The sequence below is a fragment of the Symphodus melops genome, assembly GCF_947650265.1.
Source record: "Symphodus melops genome assembly, chromosome: 12".
Lineage (NCBI taxonomy): Eukaryota > Metazoa > Chordata > Actinopteri > Labriformes > Labridae > Symphodus > Symphodus melops.
In genome coordinates, this window is record NC_136702.1 from 7684578 (window position 1) to 7709311 (window position 24734).

The following is a 24734-nucleotide window of genomic DNA, read 5'->3' on the forward strand; positions in this document are numbered from 1 at the left end:
TAAAAACAACTTTAACCAAAAAACGATTATCGACAGGATTCAATACTTTTTGTTCTTTATCAGTTTTTTTTAATATGTTCATATTTGTACAATTGTAGTCCTTTACCACCAACAAATTGCACCATAGAAAAAAAAATGACATCCTACCTGTGACAACCTGACGGTCCTATTGCCATTTCATCAATCGTGCTATGGCGAGACACCCAAAAAAAATGCTGCACAATAGAGTTTCGGGTAGAGCAAAAAAAAAAAGTAACACTTAAAATATTGCTTCTATAATCACTCATTTAAAATGTATCAAGTCCTCTAACTTACCCTTTCTTGACTCCCCTTTTATTGAAGAGATACGCTACATTGGCAGCATTGAAAGAAGAATTTGTGCGACTATTCGATCCAGTAGATGGTGCCCAAACTGCTGATCGTGACGCCTCTCCACCTCAGCAGCCCAACTAACTCTTTACGCGAAAGAGTTAAGAATTAAAATACACCATAATTGATTTAGCGCAAGCAGTGGTCAAAAACTGTCCTGAGCTGCAATTGCATAGTGTCTCGATTGTTGTGTTAACAGGCTCATGTTAGCATCAGTTGATTATCTCACATTGATCTTAAGACACTTAAATCCAAATAAGCAATGAGTAGCTTATGTTATACTTCTCTCTAGTCCTTTACTGAAACAACTTTATAGGCATGTCTGTCTTGTCCATGTAAACGGCTCTAAAAACAGTACAGCTGGCGGGACTCGAGCTTCTCACTCATTGTCGATGGTCATGACTCGGAGACATTTACAGAGGATAAACAGTACCTGATTTCTTTTATATTTTTGTGTATAACGTTGTACAGTCTTCCTTTAAATTTAAATGGTCGGCATTAATGTATTCATACAAACTGGTATATATTTCACCTGTATGTATAAAGATAGGCTAATGTTTCAAAGTACTCATGACAATCTGTACACTTCATTTTCAAATGATCCTGCTGTCCATAATCCACAAACAGAACCCTCTTGAATTTGATAATCATTCAATGGGGGGGGGGGAAGTCCTCCGTTTAAGATTGGATGAGGTAATTATCTTCAAAGATGTATTTCGTGTATGAACGTTCCTCCCTCACTCAGCAAACGTGATACACTGAAAAAACAGATTTTTATACCAATCAATAACACCAATGCTGCTGCTGGAGCCTCGTATTAGTTCTCTGAATTTTAGCAGTCACAACATGGAAGGGCAACTTTATGATCACCAATCATCGCTGTAGGAGGGGATGTCATCATGGCCAGAATTGACAAAGATTAATATACTTCTGCTCATCTATTGCACATGAATCCAACTTTTAAACCTACATTACCCAATTTATTTGACACCTGGATACAGAGGACAAAGTTGATTAAAATGAAAACATGCCTTTTATTGACATGGTGAACTTTCTGGCAGTAGTTTTTCTTTAATTTAACCAGCAATTAAAAATGTCTGTGTTGTCCAAGCTACCTGATGAATATAACCAAATAACTCTTCAGCAATTTTCTTTCTCTGTAAGCACCGTCAAGAGATTCTGAGCATTTTCCCTCAAACCCTTCATGACTCAATGATGAACTACTTGCTTGTTTAGAAACGTTTTATTTGCTAATTGAGCACAATGAATGGAGACGGTTGATGTTGCATGCAGGATGAAAACAAAGGGGGTGTAAGTGCAGGACAGCTGGTTACATACAGGTTGTGAGGAACTGTGTCCATTTGTTACAAATAATCCACACCATGAGGGAGCAATCCTGTTCTCAGCTATGCATCAGTTACAAAAATAACTATTTACAAGACCCTTCGATTCAATTTCCTTTGAAAACACATGGACAGTCAAAGAAACAGAGACAAGACAGAATAATATTTTAGGCAATACTGTTCATGAAAACAGATGGATTGAGCTACCTGTTGTATGACCGCTCCTTCTTGGCCCTCTCTAAGGCCTTGTCCATAGTCTTCTCATTCTCACCCCTACACTTAGGACAGTACCATTTGCCCTTTGGCTTATGATGGAGCCCAACACAGGAGAAATGAAACCACTCAATGGGACACTCATCGTTATCACAGCCAATCATCTCTCCGTACGACACTTGCTCACACAGGCAATATGTCGGTTCATCTGGATCAATTGGGAGATCTGGAGGTGACACTTCTCTCTCAGACTTCCCCTTTGACCGCTTCTTCTTCTTTGAAGATGTTTTGGCCCTCTTTTCTCGTGACGCTCCACCTCCGACATCTTCGACGTGCTCTAGACCTCCGTAACTTTCCCGATTTTCTCCATTTTTCTGGCGTCTAGAGCGTTTCCCCCCAGCCTTGTCTCCGCCACCTGAGCCTGGGGTGACGTCATCACGCTTCTTCTCACTGTGGCTGGTTTTTCCTGGAGTGATGGTTGCTGCCACTGCGGTTGACATCAGGGATGCTGCAGTGGTTGTCAGAGATGTTGCCGTGGGAACATGGCTCTCTGGGAGTTCTTGAGAGGAGAGGAGAAGTTCAGAATGCCAGTCGATTTGTCGTGTTCGGTTCTCAACCAGCTCCACCTGAAACAAAGAGCAAATATATTTCCAGTGTGCAACTCTTAGGACTTGACTGAGGGTTTACTGCTGGTGTCCTATAACTGTTCCTGGAGGACTTTTCTGGGACTAATTCCAGTGTGTGTGAAATGGAAAACCTCTTACACTCAAATACAAAAAGGCTTTTTAGCAGGCCAATAAACCTTATTTATTTATTCAGGTTTTACATATACAAATGTTTCCATTGAGCATTTCACCACTGAGTTACACAGTAAGACCAGGAAGTCTGGCAGACCGTTAGAACAGTTTAAGTGTGATCTTGTCATACCATTTGACCAGCAATCTGGATCTTCTCATCTCCAAGCTCTTGACTGCGAATCAGCGCCCTCTGAATAGATAACTGAAGCTTCCGCCTCTGAAGTGTGTCAGATTCACGCCGATATCGTTCGTAGCAATCATCAAGCTCCTTCAGGACATCTGCCAGAAAACAATCATCAAAAGAAAATCAAGAGCAGACAAAGGTCAATTTTATTATTATTATTATTTTTTTAAAGGTATCTCACGACCCCCCTGACCTCCACTTTGGGAACCACTGATGTAACTTATGATGACATTTTAGTAACCTTCACTTTTTATTATTGATCAACAACGGGTAACATTTGGATCTTGCACATCTCTTTTAAACTAGCATCCGTCTCATATCCTTACCTTGATACCTTGCATCAATTTCCTTCATCAGGGACACACTCCTCTGCAAATCAAAAGGCAGTGATTCCACCAGGTCTAAATACTCCTCAACGTAATTCACAACAACATGGCTGGGGTCGCCATTGGTCGGGTTCAACATTGTGGAGCTGTCTTCACCCCTGAATATTTTGGTACCTGCACCTGTAAAACAGATAATAATCATGGGGTTAAATGCATGTAATAAGCTCGAAACTACTGCTTATTGTATTATCCGGCGTCTCCCTGAATACTTCTATGGACCACCCATGTGTTTTGAAATCATCTGCATTGTGTCTGGTTCGTCCTGCAGTTAAAATAATGACTCCGATCAGAAAGGGGGAAGGGGAGACTATTATGGAAACCGCAACGTGTACTTTGAACAGAGTTAGCTAGCTAGACTGGGACCAATTAAAAACAACGAAACATATAAAAGGAAGGTGTCTACAAGACTTTAGCGGACAAAAGAGTACATTAACGAGTATTTACGTATTGAATTACTACAAGGTTTTCTGCGACATAAAAGGTTGATAGTGAGCCTCGTTAAGGTGAACATCAAGCAGCGTTTACCAACTAAATTATCATCTTTATAAATGTTGGATTTGCTGACTGTTACTCTAAGAGATATCGTTGTATTACACCGTGGGATTTTACCAATGGCGTTTTCTAGCTTTGTTTGGTCAGGTTTTTGCAAAGATGACCTGATGTGTCAAACACAAAGACTAACAAAACCAACAGGAATACAGCCGCTTAAATCGCCCACTACGAAATCCACAGTTTAATCAATAAAAATGCATTCTACCAATAAAACATACCAGTCCTTATAATAACAAACATGACTTGTTTTGTCACTTTAAGCGGACTGAGTGCTAGTAGTTTGGCTCCTATACAAATGTTAGCCCAGTTAGCTTTTTCTATTAGCGTTTCAAGCATAAAGCTGCTGATGGTACAACAATGAAGTAATGCAAAAGCAAAACATTCAACTGAACTTTACTAACATTATCAAGTCGGTAGCAACACTACTTTTATACAGATTTACCTTTCTGAAGTGGAAGTTTTTTTCCTGTGGTAAATGAGAACCACTCCGTGATGCTGCCCTTGCTACTGTGGCTACATGCTAACGCTAAGTCGTGTTGTGAAGAGCGGACGACCGTAGGGAAGTATGGAGGGTGAAGAATGCCACTATTCACTGCAGTCAAGCCTCAGTCAGGTCCGCGTGTGATAGAAGCATTACGGAAGTGTGCCTAACAAGAAAAGTTTCAGCCTAAAATCCCCTCACTGGCTTGTCTATCTTGTTTAATTTAACATCTCAAATAAATTACCTGTCACCACAGACTTCTTTCATTCTAGACTGGTAGGTTATCACTTCACACTGTTATTTACCAAATAACAAGTCAGTCTGATGTAGAATTAAAAAAATCTAAAATCTAAACATTAAGATGTATTTCACAGACATGATTAAGATAAATATTAAGACGTTCTAAAATAGAATTTAAAAATAAAATCTAAAAAATGTAAAAACAGCTATATAGAAGGCTTATTTAAATTTGAGTTAAAAATGAACTACCACAGACTAATTTCATTCCAGACTGCTAGTTTAACACTTCACAATGTTATTTATCAAATGTCAAGAAAATGATTATTAGTTCATTACCTCAGGTCAAGTAAAGTCAAGTCAACTTTATTGATAACACATTTATAACAGCCAAGGCGGACCCAAGTGCAGTATATGAAGTTAAGTAAAATACATTTAATCAAAACGTTACAAAAATCATTAAGTGATTAGGCCAAATATATAGACAATCTGATGGTAACCTGTGAAAAATATTGACCAAAGACCTGTAGAAAATGTTCATGAAAAAATTGTTGATTGCAGACCTTTAAAAAATGTTCATGAAAAAATGTGTCCAACATTTTCCTAATAAATAATGACCACAGGGCTACGACTGGCTGGTTTCCATTGTGCACCAGAAACCATTAGTTTCTAGTGCATTTTCATGGAAAAAATGTCGACCACAGACCTGTTCTCCAATAAAATGGGGGGTGGAGGTGGATTAAAAATGAAATAAACTATAGGCGCAAGTATACAACTTATGCAACAATTACTTTGTTTTAGATTACTAGAACTGTTAACATTTAAAAACAAACAATCTGTATTGATAATGAAGACCTACAAGAAATTTTGTTGGTATTAAATATCCAGTGTTTGTTGAAATCGACAGAGGTTACTGTAGTTTTAACACTTTTAGAGTAGATTGTGTAAACTAAGTGTTGGTGTACATTGTTGTTACAGTTTTATTTCAATGTCAAATCCCATTGCTGCTGGCTGTTTGCTAACTTAAACTCGGTATCAACGTGGATGATCATTAGATAGTTAAGAACGCAATTGGCAGTTAGGATATAGTGCTATTGGTCTTAAAATACAATGTACATTTTTTTCTATTAGCGTACAACAGGACTTGACATTGGAGCTGAAGGAGCAGAGATTGTGAGGGAGAGAGGAATAAAGGTGTTTATTTAAATGTAAAAACTTTCAGTGTCAAGTAGAAAGGATAATTAAGTTATAGCCACTTATTCAACATTTAGACATTGGTAAATGGTGTAGGTCTGTGTTTGAACCACAGTCTTGCTTGACACAGTAATGCTGTCACAATTGTGCCTGAATTGTTAAGTAAAATAGCATGGCAACTCAGGCAGCCCCAGGTGCAGGATAATTTCTCAGAGAAGCCATGATACGGCAAAAACTGTAAACCTATATTTAATGTCACCCCACAAAGTAAGTAACTTCTAATTGAGGAATTCTGTAGGAGTTGTCATCATTAAGATGCTTGCAGAAGAAGTTTAGGGAAGTAGGGGAACATTTTTGATAAATAATAAATAATAAAGATTTTTTTCTCTGAAAACACAATGACCTCACTTCTCAGTGTCTTTATGCCATCTGTGTCTTGTTTTTAGTTCTCATTGTTCCCTGTGTGTAAGTGTTTTCTAATTTATATTATAGTTCTAGTCTTCAGTTATTTCCTGTATTACTTGTGTTAAGGTTCTTAGTTTGGTGTTTAGTGTTTTAAGTGTAGTCTTTAGTGTTTCCTGTTTTGTTTTGTAATATCTTGTTTAAGTTGTGTTTTCAGTGTCAGGTTTTACTTTGTACTTGTCCTCAGTGTTCTGGTCTTGTGTTCTTTGTTCCTTGTGTTTCCCACCTTGTTGATTACCCTGATTAGTCTCACCTGTGTCATGTCTGATTACCCCATGTCTATTTAGTCTATTCAGTCTCTTTCTTTGTTGTATGTTCCTTGTGTTCCTTGCTCCTGTGTTTTTTCTCGTTTTGGATTTTGTTTGAAAGTAAGTTTAGTTTTGTCTTTTGCCTCTTTTTAGTTTAAAATCAATAATTTTTTGCAACTGGGTCCTCCTTCCTGTTTTCTACCCGTAACTTGTGACATAATGAACCGACCAACAATGGACCCAGCAGATTATTTTTGTTTAAAAAACAAACCTTCTCCATGGGAGGGGACAAGGCTAGCTTTTTTTTTTCCGGGTACAAGAGGTAGGAGGAGACGAGGACGGGCTACATGATGTCCAGACTCCATATCCTCTGGTGCTCTGGTGGAATTTTGATGGACCTTTACTTGGAGCCAGAAGGCTCCACAAAGCCTCAGCTCAGGCTTCAGTCCGAGTCCAGGCCATAGCTCAAGCCTCAACCCAAGCCTCAGCTCAAGCTTCCTGTTCCTGTAGAGTGCCGTCTGCTTCCTGTACCTCTTCCTACAGAGCGCTGCTTTTTTCTATGGTAAATAGTTTTCTTATGGGATCCTAGCCCACTGAATTGTTCAAAAGTACTTAACTATTAAAATAGTCACTGTGCTGTATTGTCGTGATTTACTTGTCGCCATGTTCCAAGTCAATACCTCGCCTTCTTTCGACTAAGTCATATTTCAACTAGAATTGGAAATTTTTTGAAGAACTTTCAGTGTGAGAGCTGCAGCACACGCTGGCATGATTTTATGAGCATTGAACAACAAGTAAACCACAGTCTCATTTGCAGCTTTAATAACGTACGTTCCTTTTAGTATTCGAACCTAGAACCTTCTGTTACCTAACTGACAATTTAACAAGCTGAGCTATAGATCTGTTAAGACTACAGTGAAGTATTGTACTTTTTCAATACTACTTAAATTGAATACAGCTTGCAGCTCAGCATACAATCAGCAATGTTACTTTCCTAAGGCTAATGGTAAACTAGTTATGAGCCTTAAACACAAAAATCTTGATGACTGGCTATATGATGGCACCACAGGATCATGTATGAGTATGTTGAGCATTGTACAACAAGAAAACATGTGGCCAAGTTTGAAAACCTTGAACACAAAGCAATTAATGACTGACCAGATGGTGGCGCTGCATGATCATTTATACTGAGCAGACAACCAGTAACCAGAGCTGCAACTCTCGCACTAATAATGTAGACTGCTTCAAATAAGTCATTCGAAGTCACTCAAACACAATCTTATTTATTTCAAAATTTAAACAGGTTTTGATTTGATCAATATTCTTAGCTTCTCATCGTCTCTTTGGTGGGCTGGGAAAAATGTAGCTGTCCCAAGACGTTTGGTAAGAGCCTCCATAATGATATAGAGTCCTTTCAGGGCTGCTCAAACAATAAGTCATTGGCATAGGCAAATAAAGGCTTTAAAATAAATATTCTGCATCAGTCATATCTGCCACTATGACAGGCAAATTAGAAAAATGTTTTACATGACTTTTTAATAATCCACCACTTTCCGCCATAAAGTAGTTTGCAGTGTGCGAATGTTACATCATGTAATCTTAAGTGTAAGTGCTTTCATATTTTTTCTAGTAAAAGTATTCATTTATAAAGTCATCAAATTGCTAAAGTTAGGAAGGCATGTACACATTTTAAAACATTGAGTAAATGTGTGTTTTCAGCTTTCAAATAGACTTTTGAAGGCTGAGCCAATCTCCTGGATCATGTCTGATGTGGTGGTGGACCTGCCATGCTGCTGAAATGCTTGACTGTTGCACTGTCTTGTAAGAGAACAGGCCCCATATGCTGCAACCACTGAAGGATTCACACTGAAGGGACATAAAAAAAGATGGGTTAGGGAAAAACAGGAAACAGTATTAAATATTACTTTAAAAAAAAGGACCATACTGATGCATTCAGTTGTGCATATAAAACATTCAGGATTCAATTAATCTGCCATTCATTTCCTTGATCTTTAAATCTATGCAACATGAAGTGGCAAAATGTAATATTTCCCTATCACAGAAGATGAAAAGTTCAACCTGACAATGGATGGCTGGGGAAGAATTTAATGCTACGTTTGCCATTTTTACTAAAACAAATGTCAAACGTCAACAGTCTGTCAAAGGAGTTTCATTTATTTTTTTGCAGATGCATTTATGTATGGTCAAACCCATGTTTCATCTTTACTATATATCAAAATAAGGGCCTCCCACTCTAGTCGATTTGTACATTGGCCACAAAGTGTAGTTTGGTTGACTAGTGCGAGTGCTTCTTGCCCTGGCACAGTTAGAAGAGATGTTCTTTGGCATGGTACAGTTGCACATACGCAAGCTCAGACACTTGTATGCAACGTGGACATGACATACTGAATAGCCGAATCGATGCGACCACTAGTCTCAACAACCATTTTAAACAATGTAGAGGTCGAGCGTTTACTCAACATTTGGCGGACAAGAATATTCATAGTCAGCTGGATGAAACCTACAAGAATTCAGAAATGTTTGAGAAAATCCACGACTATCTGTTATGAAGACGTGATAATGTATGCACACAAGATTACTGTGCTGTGAACTGGTTGGGCCCGGAGCAGTGTGAGTGTAGGCCAGCGGGGGACTGATAAGAAGAACAATCATTCTTTGGCATGCTACGGAGCTAATGAGTCCATTTAATTTGATTAAAAAGTCAGTAGCCAACATTATTTCAGTTTCAGGACCCTTCACAATTTTGTAATATACTGAAATTGAACTGTTAGCTATGGGCAGCTGTAAAATTATACAATTACTTTTCAAACCATACAATATTTTGAAAATGCTTCTTATATGACATGAATCTCTAAATGTTGCTACAAACAACTTATGCTACACACAAAGTAGATTATGCCCTCACCTTCTCACCACTCCAGCTGCAGATGCAGAATAAGCCCAGTGAGCAAAAACTCCCATAGATCCTGATAGAAGATCACCTTGTCCTCCACATCTTCTCCCACTGCCCTCAAGATTGCACGTGAAAACTAAAACAAGAAGTCACTTTTCAGATCACTGAAAAAAGACAGCTCCACACTTTCTGCAAAGCAATGTTGCAGTATTGATTCATAGGAATGGGGATTGGCTGGTTAAAAAAATCTTAAACATGTATCTGAGCTTGATACGGACCTTTGCTGCCATCAGTAATAAGATCTTGTTCTCCTTTTAGCACCACAGTCAGGTTTCCCATGGCTACACTGAGCTGCATGACGCTGTGCTGATAATCACTATTGTCCATGGGCTCACGGTGCTGTGAAAGGCAACACACAAAGATGACATGAAAAGACTTTGACATTTACATGCATACTCCTGGGTTATCTGGCATCCATTTTACAACAGACTTGACTCTGCTGAGAGACCCACCAGTGCCTGATATAGTCGGGTGAACTCCATGAAGTTAGGAGTAAGGATGCCCTTATGGTACCCTTGAATAACAGATGGTTGCTGTGTAACTAGCCATAATCCATCCTGATGAAAACAAACAAACACACACACGGTCAATGTGCTTCACTTTTTAAATGGATTCCCCATCTGTTTAACAGCTGGAGAAGGAGACTTACTGCATCAATGACTATAGGGATATCTCTGGTTTTAGACTTCTCTATGACCTCCTAAAAAAAGAGAAGGGAAAAAGTCTTAGAATATTGCGATACACATTTTCTACAAAAGACACTTAATAAATGTTGGTCCAAAAAGCACACTAAACTAAACAAAATCTGTAAGTACACAAGAAATATTTCATGGAGCTAAAATGCCCACTCCATAGTGAGCAAAAGCATTTACTTTAGTTCACAGCCAGCCGAGGTGTACATGCGCTCCACTCAGAGAAAGTTTGAATCACCAGTACAAGAGCTTCCTCTCTTTTCTTTGACATTTACAAAAGTCTACAAGTCATGTGCTCTGAGTAAGCCTAATTAAAATGTTCACAGTTGTCAGAGAGCAACAGACATGTGGTCCAGCTTACAATCATTGCAGTCTCTTCTATTTAATTACTGTAAAAAAGTAGGACTTTAGTTAAAAATCAGCTGAATTAGAAAGACAATGTTTTGAGTGTAAGAGTGATTGACCTTGACTGTTTTCAGTAACAAGGCCTCTCTTCCGAGACCGGGTCCCACCACAAGGCTGTGCAGTCTGGGGAGCCATTTCTCTATCTCTTCCACAGCATTAGGACTGTCCCTTGATACACACACATACCAACAGAGATACATATTTATATTTGAATTCTCAAAAAAAGACGTCACACCATGGTCATGCTGTTGGTTGACTGGCATGCTCAGTTATGCTTTGTACATTAAAAGATCCTGGATTGGAAAGAAAGAGACAAGGTGAGGACCATCAGTAAAAAGCTTTTAATGCTGAGATAGCAGCAAAATATGGAGCTCCTGTGTAGCTTTAGAGGGGCAAAGTAAGAAGAATTAGGACAGATTTTGATTGGAATTAAAAAATTATGAAGTTGACGTGTTAGATTTGTTAGTCATACTCTTGGCAGAGAATCTGAAGCTCAAAGTATTTCATATCCCTTTAATAAGATTTGAATATTTGCAGAATTCTGGAGGCTTGTATGAGTAATTGCTAATGGGATATCAAAATTCCACTTGTACTTTAGCATATTTAATAACCGTATAAAAACAAATGTATAACTGTGAGTTTGTAGGGCTCATTGAGCTACAACTAATACATTGTAATATATCAGCCCTGCATTAAATGTGACCTTGAATAGTTTCTAAAGAAAAGTAGTTTAAAGTGAAGTTAATCTGTTTAAATCAGTTTAAACTGCAGGTCCAAAATGACTCAACACCTCTCAATTTCAAGAAGATTTTGAATCAATAAGCAGCACTGATTAGCAAAACAACTTTACATACAACATTGTGTTACTTCTAACAATTAAAATAAAAATCCTGCAGACTAGTCTTGCAAAGCATCGCCATTTTTTTATTTTTTAAATCAAACGATTTCTGTCCCTCTCTGTCAAGAGTGTTCAGGTTCACAGGGACCAAAATCGTGTGAGCAAGAGTAGTGTGCAGGACTTTTTCTTTTGAAGTGATAGTTTGTCATCGACTTCATGAGAGCGTTAGATGTTCTAACACCTCCTTAAATAATATGACTTACAACATTTTTCCTAATACATTGTTGTTACCCTCATTATGATGATCAGCAGCTGTTAAAAATCCTATTGATTTAATTAGACAGACCACAGCTAATAATAAATAAAGTGTAATTAGTGCATATGTAAGGAAGGGATCTACGCAACACTCACAATCATAAATGAAGGCATAGTAAGCAACACTTTAACTCACTTCTGAAGCTTTTGGCAAACATTTGTTGTTTTTTCATGTCTTTGTACTCTATTATAGTCATGTATCTGGTAATATGTTTGTACTTCTGGCTGCTCAGTTTTTGTTAGAAAGTGAACTGTGCTGCTGGCTGTCATGGCCAGGACACTCATGAGAAAAGACAATTTTAATGTCAGTAAGCTTTTTCCTGTTAAATAAAGGTTAGATAAGACTTAGAAAAAATTATACTAGCAAATCTTGAAAAGGGATAATACCTGTCAAAGTGACAAGAGAATTCCAAATAATACTATTTGGATTAAAGTGGATGTGTACTTACAGAACAGGATGGACTATGAGCTCGGGGCTGTATGATTTGATTACAGGTGCAGCCTCTTTGGTGCAGAACACATGGGACAGGTCAGCCCCCTAAAAAAAAAAAAAAGGCAATTCTCAATAAACATCCAGATAAATCTGTCAGGAGCATAACCAGAATGGGTACTTACTGCTTTTAATGCTGAGATAGCAGCAAAATATGGAGCTCCTGTGTAGCTTTAGAGGGGCAAAGTAAGAAGAATTAGGACAGATTTAGATTGGAATTAAAAAATTATGAAGTTGACGTGTTAGATTTGTTAGTCATACTCTTGGCATCCTCCAACAATCCCGATACGTCCATCTTGTCCCTTGTGCTTTTTGGACATCAGTGGAGGGACTGTGTTCTTTACTAATGCGAGAATGTCTCCATCCATGCCTGTGTGTGATGTAGAGCCCAGACTGTAGTAGCGGTCAAACACTGAGGAAATGAATAAAATGACAGTCTATTTATATTTTACTCTACATTAACACAAATATTACAAACGTTTAGCAACTAAAATCAAAGCTTTCAATGTGCTACAAATTTAGATACATTACCAAACACAAAACAACACTGAATTAAGGTGACAGCCTCATATTAAAGCCTTCACATTACGACGCTGTTTTGTCTTCACACATTTCACCTCCAGGCTGCACACACGACACCCAAACTAATACCTAATGCCTGAGGAACAGGGCTCGATAGATGACTTTGCCGGGTGAAACAGTCTCTCTTGGGTGAAGGCTGCTTGATGTGACTGGACTGACCACGTGTACATGACAGTGAGGCACTGGAGCTCACAGGAGCACGCGCCGGAGGAGACGTTTTTGAGGGAGTAGCTGCAGAGCCAGGTCTCACGGAGGAGACGCCGGAGAACATCTGACCGAGCATCTGCAGCATTTGCAGCTCCCTGGTGTGCTCAATCTCTCTACGCCGGTCTTCTGCCTGCAGCCGCTGCTCCTCCATCCGGTAAAAGCTGTCCTCAGCCTGAGCGCTCTGCTCCAGGAACTGCTCCATTAGTTTCTCCATGGGGAAATTAGCACGCCGCTTTCTTGGCCGTTTCGGCGTTCTTGCTGGTAAGGTATTGGCTGACTGGCCACTGTTTTGTGATCTCATCGAAGTGCCTGAAGAAGAGAGCAAACACAGCGAAAACAAACAATTGTGTTTTTAGAAATAACATAAACAGTCATAAAAACTCATTAAGTGCAGAAGAAATAAATATATGGAAGGGCAACTTACTATGGTTGCCGACTGTGACTTTAACAGGAATAGAGATGGGAACAGTTGGGTATTCCAACTTCACTTCAGTCTCAGCAGGAAAAGGACACTCTCCTGTGCTCTCTGAGTATCCATCCTGAGCATCCTCTCCATCCTCCTCCAAGCCATCCCCGGCCTCCTCTCCTCCCGCCCCACTGTCCATCAACTCCTGAGGGTCAATGGCGGGCCGGTTGCTCAAAATCGTCTCCATGGTGTCATAAAACTTACAAATCTTGTGATACTGCCCGTTGTTCCGAAGATTACCTTCCTTCGCTAACAGGTACTGTCTCTTGAGGCTTTTGATCCGCACCCTGCATTGTTCGGGCGTGCGTTCAAACCCCATCGCGCCCAGCCTCCGGGAGACGTCGCGGTACACGAAGCTGTTTCGGAAGTTTCCATCCAGAGCCGTCTGGATATCTTGCTCCCCCCAGATGTTCAGCAAGGTCCTCGTCTCTACGTCCGACCACAAGAAGCCCCGTGTTGTGTTTGCTTGCATTGTGGATGTAGGCAGGCTTGTCTACTCCACCACAGTAAACTGAATGGAGATGCTGACACTGCGGATTATGATGGACGTCTGATCTGCTTCTTTACTCCCAGCTAAACCAAAGGCACGGCGCGCTGTTCCCCCAAACAACAACAACGTGCCATGAAAGTACCGAAGCAGTACTTGTTGGGGGTAATAATCAAAGTTTTCAGTTTGGGAATCATTATAATAGCTTATTATTGGTATCAACTCTTTTTTTTATGCTAGCTGAAGCCTAGCCGTCTATGTTTATCCTTTCACGTCGTGCGTAAAGTGCGCAGCGTTCAGTTCACTTTGAAGTGAGCTGAACGGGGATCTGTGCTCCGAGCTTGTTTCATGACTTAAAGCTTCATTCAAGGGAATTTCAAAACTGACCTCTGATCAGTCCTCTGAGGTTCACCTAACCTTTCTCCTCCCAGTCTGGACGTCTGCGGGGTCCTAGAGCCCCCGCTTACCCAACCTGTGACAAATCCTCGACCAACATCATGTTTTACAGCGTGAAGCTCAGTCAACACAGCTGCAGTTGCTTTCTATTTTAAATACATGGTGCTTATAAAGTGTCTCAATTTACCTTTTTTGTTCAAACAGAGCATAGTGGAGAGAATCGACAGCGTGAGTGTGATCAAGCAAAAGGCGAGCATCTGAATCTGTGGCGGCATGTTGTGATTAAGTCTTTACTCTCGGTACAGCCAACGACCCTCACAGCTGCTCCATGAGCTCCCCTCTTGTTGTGCTCAGCTCTTCTTACCTAATCTGGACCCGCGTTTCAACGCTGACAGCTGCACACATCTAGTCCTGATCATGAGGTTTCTTCTTCACCAACAGAGGGTTACAGGAAGAAAACAGACGGTGCTGCCTTTAAATGCGCCTCGGACACTCCAGACCTGTCATGTTAAAATCCGGGAGCATGCGCAACTGCTGATCAGCCAAAGCAGAATTTATTTGAAGCTGCACTTCTTTTAATGACCGCTAGATGCTAGTTAGCAAATGAGGGCACTCATTTCAAGTGAGGGATGTCCTTATTAATATTAATTTAATAAGAAACAATCAATAGCTATCTGTCCTATCCTCACACTAAAGGGAATAGATTCTTGTACTGAAAAATGTGCATAAATTAAAGCTAATAGGATTACATGACAAATGAAAAATAAAAAACACTGTTGTATAAATGTGGAAACCTGCTTCTAGTCTTGAGTATTTTTGCTTATTATTTTACTTAGTTTGTTTTCTAGATTTAAAATGTTTTCCTTTGGAGTTACTTCATTAATTTGCACCGACACCACGTCAAATTGAAGACAGGAATATATGAATAGTTTCTATTTCATGAAGATGACCTAAAACCATTTGTAAGACGTTTTTATTTTTTAATAGGCTTTAAAAAAGTACATTTTACTCTCCAGTTTAACTATCTAAATATTGTTTTTGTCTTTCTTGTTTAACTAATACAAACAACCTTTATAAAAATAAAGTCATGCTAATTTTACAAATGAGTTAATAAAGCCTTAGAAGGTTTTTTTTTTTTTTTAAAGTTGGCTTGTGTTGAGAAATGTATTATTTAATGTTGTTGTTTCACAAAATATAATAAGTCTATATGTTAAACATCTTTGTATTTCAAAATCCCAAACAAATGTGACTTGTTATTTCTTTAGGTGGCTGTTGGGCAAAGAAAATTAATTTCTAAAGGGAAAATGTATACTTGTATTCTAATTAAGCCACTCCTTCTTTCCTTTTTTTTTTTTTTTTTTACACAAAACAACAAAATGGACTGTTGGGGGCAGTAGCCTTCCACTTGATGAACCTTACAGCCATAACCCAGGGTGAACATATGCTCTGTGGAACCTTTGCTCCACACTTACTTCCTGTTTCATCTTGTCAGTTACTTTGAGAAGTTTCGATACAGTCAACACATTGGGATAAAAGGTGCTGGAGGTCCCACACTCACTTTGGTTCATAACATGGAATTGGTCAGTGAGACTCGCGACCAGCAGGGTATTAATCCTGTGAATTAGACCGTGTTTCCTTCTCCTGAATAAAAAAAAAAAAATCCTCGAAGCTGGAGCGGAACCAGAATCATGCCCGAAGTGTCGAAAATGAAGAAGCCCGATGTCAAGGTGGTTCTCCTGGGAGACATGAACGTGGGGAAGACGTCGTTGCTCCACAGGTACATGGAGAGGAAGTTCAAAGACACCGTCAGCACCGTTGGAGGGGCGTTTTTCCTGAAGCAGTGGGGACCATACAATATCTCTATATGGGACACAGCTGGTAATAGCACGTTTATGTTATTTCTTTTGACACTGTTAGTCTTAAACTCTTGTCAAGTCTCATTCTTCTAGTTGTCTATCTGTTTACCTGATAACTCGTGAACTCACCACCTAAGGCTATCACTAGCACGTGACCGCCCAAGCAGGACGCTCTGCCTCATTATAGTCTGTTATTGAGTGTCACGGATACAAAGTTAGAGATACGGTTCCTACTTCCAGTGAAAGAACAACAAAATATCCTCTATGGACAGTTGCATGAATGGAAACCTCTTATGTCAGGATACAAATGAGTATAAACCACCTTTAAAACAACTTCCAAATCAATCTCTTCATCTATACAGTCATACATGTCTGGACAGTAAAAAGAAGTGGTTTATCTTTCTTGTCACCCCTTAAATTTTTATTTATAATACTGGTACGATACCTGTTGTCACAAACATGACCTCACATTTTATTTTAATTTAACAACTACAGTTATAACCACAATCATATAAATGAAGCAACTTGAAACAATGACAGAATATATACTGTATAATAAATGGATAATTCAATTAAATTGGCAACAAGAAGCTCCTCGCTCTGAGTGGTTACACACTTGAGCATCTGCTTCCTGCATGTCATGGTGCAGTGACCTGTTGTCTTAAAAAAAACATATCCTGCCACATAGTATACTGTGATTATCCAGCTTGATAATAAAAACGGATGTTAGAGTATTGCTTAACACAGGACGACTGTGACCTATTCACAGCCATTCCCTTGTTTGTACTTCTGCAAGAAGGCTTGATCATACAACCTTTGACATCTGTAAACAGCTTTCTGAGTTATAGGCTTCAGGAATAAAAACAACAAAAAATCTAATTCACCATCAATTGCTATAAATACAGGATTTGTTGTTGAAAGGTTAAAAACAGCGACGTATAAGCATCAGGTCTAAAAAATGACGTAACCCAAATCTACAAAAACCCAGTTGACTTAAATAATTATCAACGCTTAATTATAAGAATTGTTTTATAACTATTATAAAGATTATAATAGTTAAGTTAACATGTAGAGCAATGTTTTGAGTCTCTCCCTGCTAACACCTTATTGTGTGGTATGTTGTAAAAAGGATGACATGTGAGCAAAAACTTGTAGGGCTGCACAATTAATGGCAATTTGAAGCGAAACTGTCGGCGACCTCTGAATAAATAGTACTGATTATTAGTTTGTTTTTTAAGAGACAGTTGTTTGAATTTATTAGAGATTGAGGAGTTATAGGTTTCACAAAAGAATAATAAAAAAAAAACAGCAGGGGATAGATTTGAAAACTGGGAGGGCAAGGGCAATTAATGTGAACCCATCAAATATTATACTGTGTTTTTTATTGATTAATAGAACATACTTGACTCTTACCATTAGAGGTGGGGAAAACATTGATTCTGTAAAAGTCAAGATCCCTCTGAGATTTTAAATCATTTTTTTGTGGCTAATCCGTCACTCCCTGCTAAGTTCTTCGGCTAGCTCTTTAAAGTGCCAAATAGAGAAATTCAGCCAGTCTCCCAATGACTGAAGTCGATCCTTTAGTATATACTGACTCAAAAATAGACTTTGAATCAGGTATCACTTTGAATCGAAAGAAGAAGAAAAAAAGCCGTTATGACGAAGCCTTCATTTTCTCTTAAATAAACTAATTATCTTTGACAGGAATCATTTAGTGATTCATAAAGTCACTGTTCCGAAGAAGCTCATTCCTGCATCACATTCCAGTGTTGTGTAAACGCAACTTCCAGTAAATCCTTCTATTCAAACACAGCCAGCACACAAGTAGAGTTAATTCAGCATCATAGATAAGAAATGACTGCTCATGATGTCACCACTGAGACATTTGCAGCCTGTGCCCCTTCACTTTATGACCTCTGACTGCAGGCTGCTGCGTCCGTCAGATTCAGTCAGAGGTGGAAGAGAAATGCTGGATCAGCACTGAGTCATGTCAAGCCTTCTGTTGCAAAGACCAAACAGCAGAGACCATCGAGCTTTGGAAGAGTGTCAGATTTAAACCTGTTGGATGTTTGGCTCAGCAGAATGAAAAAAAACAAAAACCCTCAGCATATCAGCTGCTTCATAAACCCACTGATAGTGCTCTTTCCACTGAAACAGTTGAGCTTCAAGAACCCTGACGCCTTTTTGGCTGCCTGCTCTGTTCCTCTTAACAGTCACATGACAGAGCCCGAACAGGAAGTAATGGACTCCCCTTCCTTCAACATGACTCTCCAAATGAAAAAATCTAGTTCATTCCAGAAACACAAGTAAGACCAAGATGGAAGACAGATTATTGAGCAAATAAGCAGCTGATTCTTTGGGGATGAGAGTCACTGTTAGTTGAACTAAGTAATATAAACTATAGTTACCTAGATACAATACACAGACCTGCCAGTTTTGCAGCTACAGGTAAAAAAAGGGTCTTATGTGACTGTTATGCTCTGAATTTGACTGAATTGTATAATGTTGAGGTGTGGATACAGTTTTCAGTTTAGTAAAAGGTAGTGTTAGGGTGGAAACAGGGCTTTGTTTCAGGGGGAATTTTCTTGTAACATGGAGAGATGAGTTGGACAACATTTTAAAAAGAACTCCGAGCTTTCCCTGAAGTTGCATCAACGGTTCTCGTAATCAGTTTTGAAAAAAAAAGCTGAACATGAAAAGGTTCAGGATGGAGGAAGTAATCCAAGTCAGATTTGCGTTTTAAACTTGCAACCGAGTTTGATCAATGAGATGCTCCAAGAGGCAAACCAATCACACAATTCTCCCTTTCATGACTCCTACTGCATATTTGGAAAACAGGGGTTTGTTTGTTTTCATCCTGCCGATTGTCTCGCACAACTTCCCACTATTCTCTGTGTCCGTATTCGGTTCAAACAGAATGGCTGTGTGTGTTTTTATGCGGTTCGAGTTAAGAGAAACGGTTGTCTGTCTCCTCAGGTCGCGAACAGTTCCACGGGTTGGGCTCGATGTACTGCCGAGGTGCCGCCGCCATCATCCTCACGTATGACGTCACCAACTGGCAGAGTCTCACTGAGCTGGAGGAGCGCTTCCTGTCCCTGACAGATACAGCTAACCATGACTGTATTTACGCCCTCGTGGGCAACAAGGCTGATCTCACAGACCTTAAACCTCACCTGTCCCCGGACTCAGAGTCTACGACTAAGGAGGAGAGGACAGAGCAACATGTGCTTTCTGCTTGTCCCACTCCTCCCGCCTCCCCTGCGTCCCTCTCTGGGGTGTCGCTGCAGAAACAGGTATCCCCCGAAGACGCAGTGGCTCTTTATGAGAGGGTTCTGCGCTACAAAGGTCTGGAGGAAACCGGCAGCCTGCCTGCAGAGAAGATGTGCTTCGAGACAAGTGCCAAGACGGGATACAACGTGGATGCTCTATTTGAGACACTGTTTGATCTACTGCTGCCTTCAATCCTGAGGAAGAGAAATGAGGACCAGGATTCTCCTACGGTGGATCTGGAGGAGTGCAGGCAGGGCCAGAACAAGAGGGCCAGATCCACCTGCTGCTAAGGAAGAAGGACAGGCTTAAGACAAGCAGGGACGTTACTTTAAAAACGATTTCATAATGTGATGGTACTACTTTTTTTGCTCTGTGACCCCAAAGCATCAATTAAATAACACATTCATAACAGAAACCTATTCTTAATTCATTGAAGGCTAAACTAAACAACTGGCCTTATATCCGTCATGTCCAGTGACATGCTAGCATTTCTATGTAAGAAAGGGAACTACCTGTGTGAATATTATCACTCGCTGCATAGAAACCTTTCACCCAGATGACTGAAGGTGCACTTGCCCTCCTGACATATGTCCATGTACACATACCAAGTCAAACTCTGCTACTGTTTGGTTTTAGAAGCTTTACTTTTTACCAGGTCAGCACATTTCATACTGTTTTTTTTTTTTTTTTTTTTTTGTAGTTGAACTTTAAGGTCTTCACATTTCTTTTGTGGACACTCACAGAGGTTGTTTGTTTTGCATTGAGCATTCATGTATGTGGAACACTTAAGCGATGAGTGTGTGTAGCAAATCAACCTGATAATTTTGTTGAGTGTGCTTTCATAATAAAGATTTCTATTTTGCACTCTTTAATAAGCTGGTGAGGCTGAAATAAAGTAAACAGACTCCGAGGTAAACAAACATTTAATCTTTACAATTTAATGAAACACGTTATGACGATTTACTGTAATTATTTTACAAGCTAAACAAATGTTTTCAGTGGATTTGTTGGTCTTATCAGGCTGGTCTCTCCCCCCCAAAAACAAGTCAATGTAGGTGAAGCAGAAAACATTTGACCTACTTTCTGAATTGTGTTCTAATCTGACGCAGGATCAGTGAGCAAACTGTCCTGCAGGCGGTTCAAAAATGAGTACATTTGTAAAGGCACACAAGCGCATCATAAGTGGTTTAAGATGTGACTTTTACATTCCAAGTTTTCAGGAGGGGGGGTCAAGTTTATTCAGCTGATATAAATACAAAAAGATTCAGTGCATTGTGTGAACGTTTGAATGGAAAAATAGAGAGTTATAGACAACTTCTGAAAAACTCTTAATGACATCAAATACAAACTGAAAAGACTGTCATGTTATAAAAACAGGTGAAGCAGTGTTAGTGCCTTTATGGTGGGCCGGAGACCTTAAACAATCCAAACATTTAGATAAACTGAAGCAGTGCATATATAAAGCGTCTTTGGTTCAGCTGTATTCTGTATCTTATTGATGTTAATGTTTCTCATAGTAGCTGAGGTAATAAGTTAAAAAGTAAGCACCAATCCACTTTTATTATAAAATACTCAATTTCCCATAATGCTATTGACTTCATTATGAGGGGTCTTCTGTTCTGTGGCTTTTCACTTGAGGCCTCAGACAGTCTTTGGCCCCGTTTACACGGAGAGGCTGTGGCAGAAACGCATCGAAACGACCCCACTCCAGAAACAGGCCGTCTACACGGAAGGTCTTGCGGTCTTGAGTGAAAACGATGTAGTTCTCACGCCCGGCCAGTAGTGGGCAGTGGAACTTTACAACGCGACACACGCGACACTCACCAGTACAACCACTTCCTACAAAAGATCCTCTTTAGCGGCTAGTTCTCCCAAGTCTTACCTAAATGCTGCGTATGGTCGCCCTACGCTTGGGTAAGGGTTGAACTATTTGCCGCAAGTATTCGATGCTCGGCGGCGATACACACGATGTATCACATCAAGGTTCTGTTTTAAGAGACTATACAACGCGAATAGCTGCTAAAGCACATAGCACAGGTGAATCCGCCGCCATTGTTGTTTATGTATGTTCTCGACTACTGCGCATGTCCAAATGTATGGGGGGAGGTGTGGTGAGGTCACCGCAGCCAGAGAGTCCGCTCCGTTTCGTTCACATGGCTGCGATACACCCCCCGTCATAGGCGGAAATCCCGAGGGGGACCGGGGGGTCCGGACCCCCAAATCCTAGAACAAAATAGTCCCCCCCAATAATCATATAAGCATAAACCTGTATTTCTGAGTCATATATTAATATGCGTTGTAAACACTTATTATAAATAAAGTCGCAAATAAAGTTAGTTAGTAAGTTTTTAAAGAGCCAGAATAAATCTTGAATAAAAATAATAATAATGACAGTTCATTATTCAGTATAGTTAAAAAATATAAGTCAGCATGTCCTCTTACAGCCTGCCCCCCCCCCCCCCCCCCCCCCCAATGCTGAAGTGAGATTTCCGCCCTTGCCCCCCGTATCAGTTTCGCTCCACCCTGGAGATCGAATTCAAAAGCTTGCGTTTTCACCCCCGTGAAACACTGATGCCGTGTGAACGAAAGGCCAATCCGCTACTCAACTGTTTCGTTTTACTGTCACAGCGTCTCCGTGTAAACGGGGCCTGAGCTCTGTGGTTTTTGAAGACAGTTTCTCATTTACATGATTGTTAATATGTGGATAGAGAGATGACTTCAGACCTTTGGGAGGCTTTCTTTCTATTTCCACATGAATTGAGAGTTTCTCAAAGGTTTTTCATGCAGACCTGGCAGCGGCTGATACGTGACAAGAGTTGGCCTGCTTTGAGTGTCTCTGCTGCTGGCTGAGAGTGGAACGACTGGTCGATAGAGGTGAGCCAGAAGCTGTGCTTGTTAGCAAAGTAGTGGCATGTGCCTTTGGCCCCGTTACACTCCAGGAACGGTGTTGTGCGGAAGTCCTCCAGGCAGGAGCCCGGCGACGACAAAGATTGACCCCCGCCTTCATTTCCTGCTGCTGTGTGCTGTGGAGACAAAGGTGAGAGGGGAAGGAGTGAGGCAGGTGAGAAGTCAAATGCACAATTCAATGTTTGATTGAAAAGATACAACCTAACAATGAACTGACTACAGTGACCTCAGTATTTGTTAAGTTCCTGTAACTTTAGCCCAGCTACGGTAATACACACATTTCACAAAGCAAACATAGGAGCAGACTGTGTGAAGAAATAATCTATAAATTAACTTGTTAATTTTAGGTTAAACTTTGAAATGTTGACATGCATAAAGTCAAAAAAGTACAAGTAAGAGAATTCTAGGAAATGTCCCAAACCTTTTCCTTTGTACAACTGTTAACACAAGCTCAGGAGTACAACAAATGATCACTGAAATGATTTTTCATTTCTGAAACTTCACCATTTTGAGACATTCCCCTTTAACTCATGATGTTGTAGTTCTTGTAATAACATTTAAATCAGGGTCTCATGAGGTTAATGAGGTAATTGTGATCATAAAAGTGCACAGAGCACCTTATATCTAACACTCTAACACTAACTCATTTTACAGGAGTAAATCCCTGAACCCACCATGATGAAGGAGTAACCGATCCACAGGCTACGCCAGCCTGCAGGACACTGTGGGATGGTGATGTCCTGGCTGTGGACTGCGATGGCGACCGATGGAGCTTCACACACGGAGCAGCGGCTGATGTACGGTTTGATCTCTGCCTCCTCTACAGGCATCATGGGAAGAGGAGCCGTTGTTGACAACCAGTAGGACTTATCGTTTCTGCTGGCGTAGTAACAAATGTCTCCGGGGTTGCAGTAGAGGAAGGGCATGGTGTTGAAGCGAGGGAGGCAGGAGCCAGCCAGACCTGAGCAGCACAAAAGAGCAGATTACTCTTCGCGTAGCATTTTATCTTCAAACAGTGTGAGAGGGATCACATTTTCTGGTGAGGACAGTTTGTGCATCAAGTTATGAACATATACCACAGAATCTGTAGACTGTCTCTACCAAAACTACAAAGTGCTTCTTTAAAGATATTGTAGAGGTAAACCATTTTTTTTTTTTAAAGGAAATTTATTTTCAGCTGTGTTTTCCTTTCATTTTTGATTCATTCAGACCTTTAACTGATTTACAGTCAAAATAACAGTTGTGGAGGGAAAAATGAGTTTTATTGAACAATTTTTATTAATTCCATGCACTTATATATGTTTGTGATGTGCAGTTTAAAAGTTGGGTCTCTGGCTGGTCTAATGCCTTCCAGATCGTACAGTGCCAGCAGTGAAAGCTGATGAGACAGACATCTTTGTAATGTCTTCTGTTCTACTGGATCAGAAATGCAGTCTGAGAATGTTTCCACTGATGCGTTCTGACTGAACTGCACTGATAAAAACTTGCTCTGGTGTTTATCAGTCAATCATTCATTGTTTCCCATTTCAATCAATCAATCAATCAATCAATCAATCTTTATTTGTATAGCGTCAATTCATAACAAGCGTTATCTCGAGACACTTTACAAAAGCAGGTAAAGGACCTTACTGTTCGTCTGTTAACATTAACGAAAGAGCAGGTAACAAGACCATGCTCATTGTTCTGTTTACAAAAAGCAGGTAAAGGACCTTACTGATGGCTATATTACAAGAGCCCAGCTTAATCCGTCATAGCGTGGCAAGAAAAAACAGCATCAGCAAACTCCCTGCTACAAACTTTTATCTGTATACAACACATCGTGAGATCGTCGACACTCAGAGCTTAGACATATTAGAGAAATGGATACATGACATACCCAGGTCCTGATTGTGGGCCATTTCCTGTCCCTCAAAATACAGCAGACTGTAGCCGTCCCACAGCTTGGACATCCCCACAGGACACATGGGCGTCAGTTCTGACTGACTGTGTTTCACCAGCAGGTATCCCACGCTGACGCTGCGGCCCGCCATACCAGGTAAACCCGGTACACCAGTGTTGCCATGCCGACCTATTGTGAAATAAAGAATAACAGATGTGTGTGGCAATTGAACTTATCATCAATTCAAGAACAAATCCGTTTATACATGACAACACAACTCTACTAAATTAATGTGACATAATATTTCCCACATTTCACAACCCTGTTACCTCATCTCTGCTAATATCATTACACAACAATACAAACAGACCATGAGAGCTTTTTTTCTTTTCTCCCTGGATCAGTTTTCAGTTATTTTCTAATTCATTCATTAAAGCGACTTACACAAAACTAACAATCGAATCCTTCCTGGAAGCTGGCTGTTTCTTAAATCTCCAGCTACTT

At 40.0% G+C, this 24734-nt stretch overlaps 4 protein-coding genes across 6 annotated transcripts in view; 1 reads left to right on the forward strand and 3 right to left on the reverse strand.

The window, feature by feature from the left end:
* Positions 1-1597: 1597 nt before the first annotated feature.
* Positions 1598-4492, reverse strand: ing1 (inhibitor of growth family, member 1). The gene is made up of 4 exons (XM_079357376.1): positions 4287-4492; positions 3233-3412; positions 2853-3001; positions 1598-2551 (listed from the first exon to the last, which is right to left on the reverse strand). The coding sequence occupies exons 2-4, from the start codon at positions 3369-3371 to the stop codon at positions 1916-1918; spliced, it is 924 nt and encodes a 307-aa protein (XP_079213502.1). The 5' UTR covers positions 3372-3412; positions 4287-4492; the 3' UTR covers positions 1598-1915.
* A 3237-nt stretch (positions 4493-7729) lies between these two features.
* naxd (NAD(P)HX dehydratase) lies at positions 7730-14499 on the reverse strand. The gene is made up of 11 exons (XM_079357628.1): positions 13394-14499; positions 12832-13278; positions 12442-12592; positions 12306-12351; positions 12140-12228; positions 10597-10705; positions 10090-10140; positions 9893-9997; positions 9659-9779; positions 9393-9516; positions 7730-8332 (listed from the first exon to the last, which is right to left on the reverse strand). Exons 1-11 carry the CDS (start codon positions 13905-13907, stop codon positions 8182-8184), a joined length of 1908 nt encoding a protein of 635 aa, XP_079213754.1. The 5' UTR covers positions 13908-14499; the 3' UTR covers positions 7730-8181.
* A 1180-nt stretch (positions 14500-15679) lies between these two features.
* Positions 15680-21690, forward strand: rab20 (RAB20, member RAS oncogene family). The gene is made up of 2 exons (XM_079357365.1): positions 15680-16196; positions 19151-21690. Exons 1-2 carry the CDS (start codon positions 16007-16009, stop codon positions 19732-19734), a joined length of 774 nt encoding a protein of 257 aa, XP_079213491.1. The 5' UTR covers positions 15680-16006; the 3' UTR covers positions 19735-21690.
* A 265-nt stretch (positions 21691-21955) lies between these two features.
* col4a2 (collagen, type IV, alpha 2) overlaps positions 21956-24734 on the reverse strand; it is a 52637-nt gene continuing 49858 nt past the window's right edge. For all 3 annotated transcript variants that reach the window (XM_079357363.1, XM_079357361.1, XM_079357362.1), the window contains 3 exons: positions 24228-24419; positions 23026-23312; positions 21956-22467 (listed from right to left, as the gene is read on the reverse strand). In XM_079357363.1, coding sequence (XP_079213489.1) covers positions 22213-22467; positions 23026-23312; positions 24228-24419 — 734 coding nt within the window. In that variant the 3' untranslated portion in view covers positions 21956-22212. The remainder of the gene's footprint in view (positions 22468-23025; positions 23313-24227; positions 24420-24734) is intronic.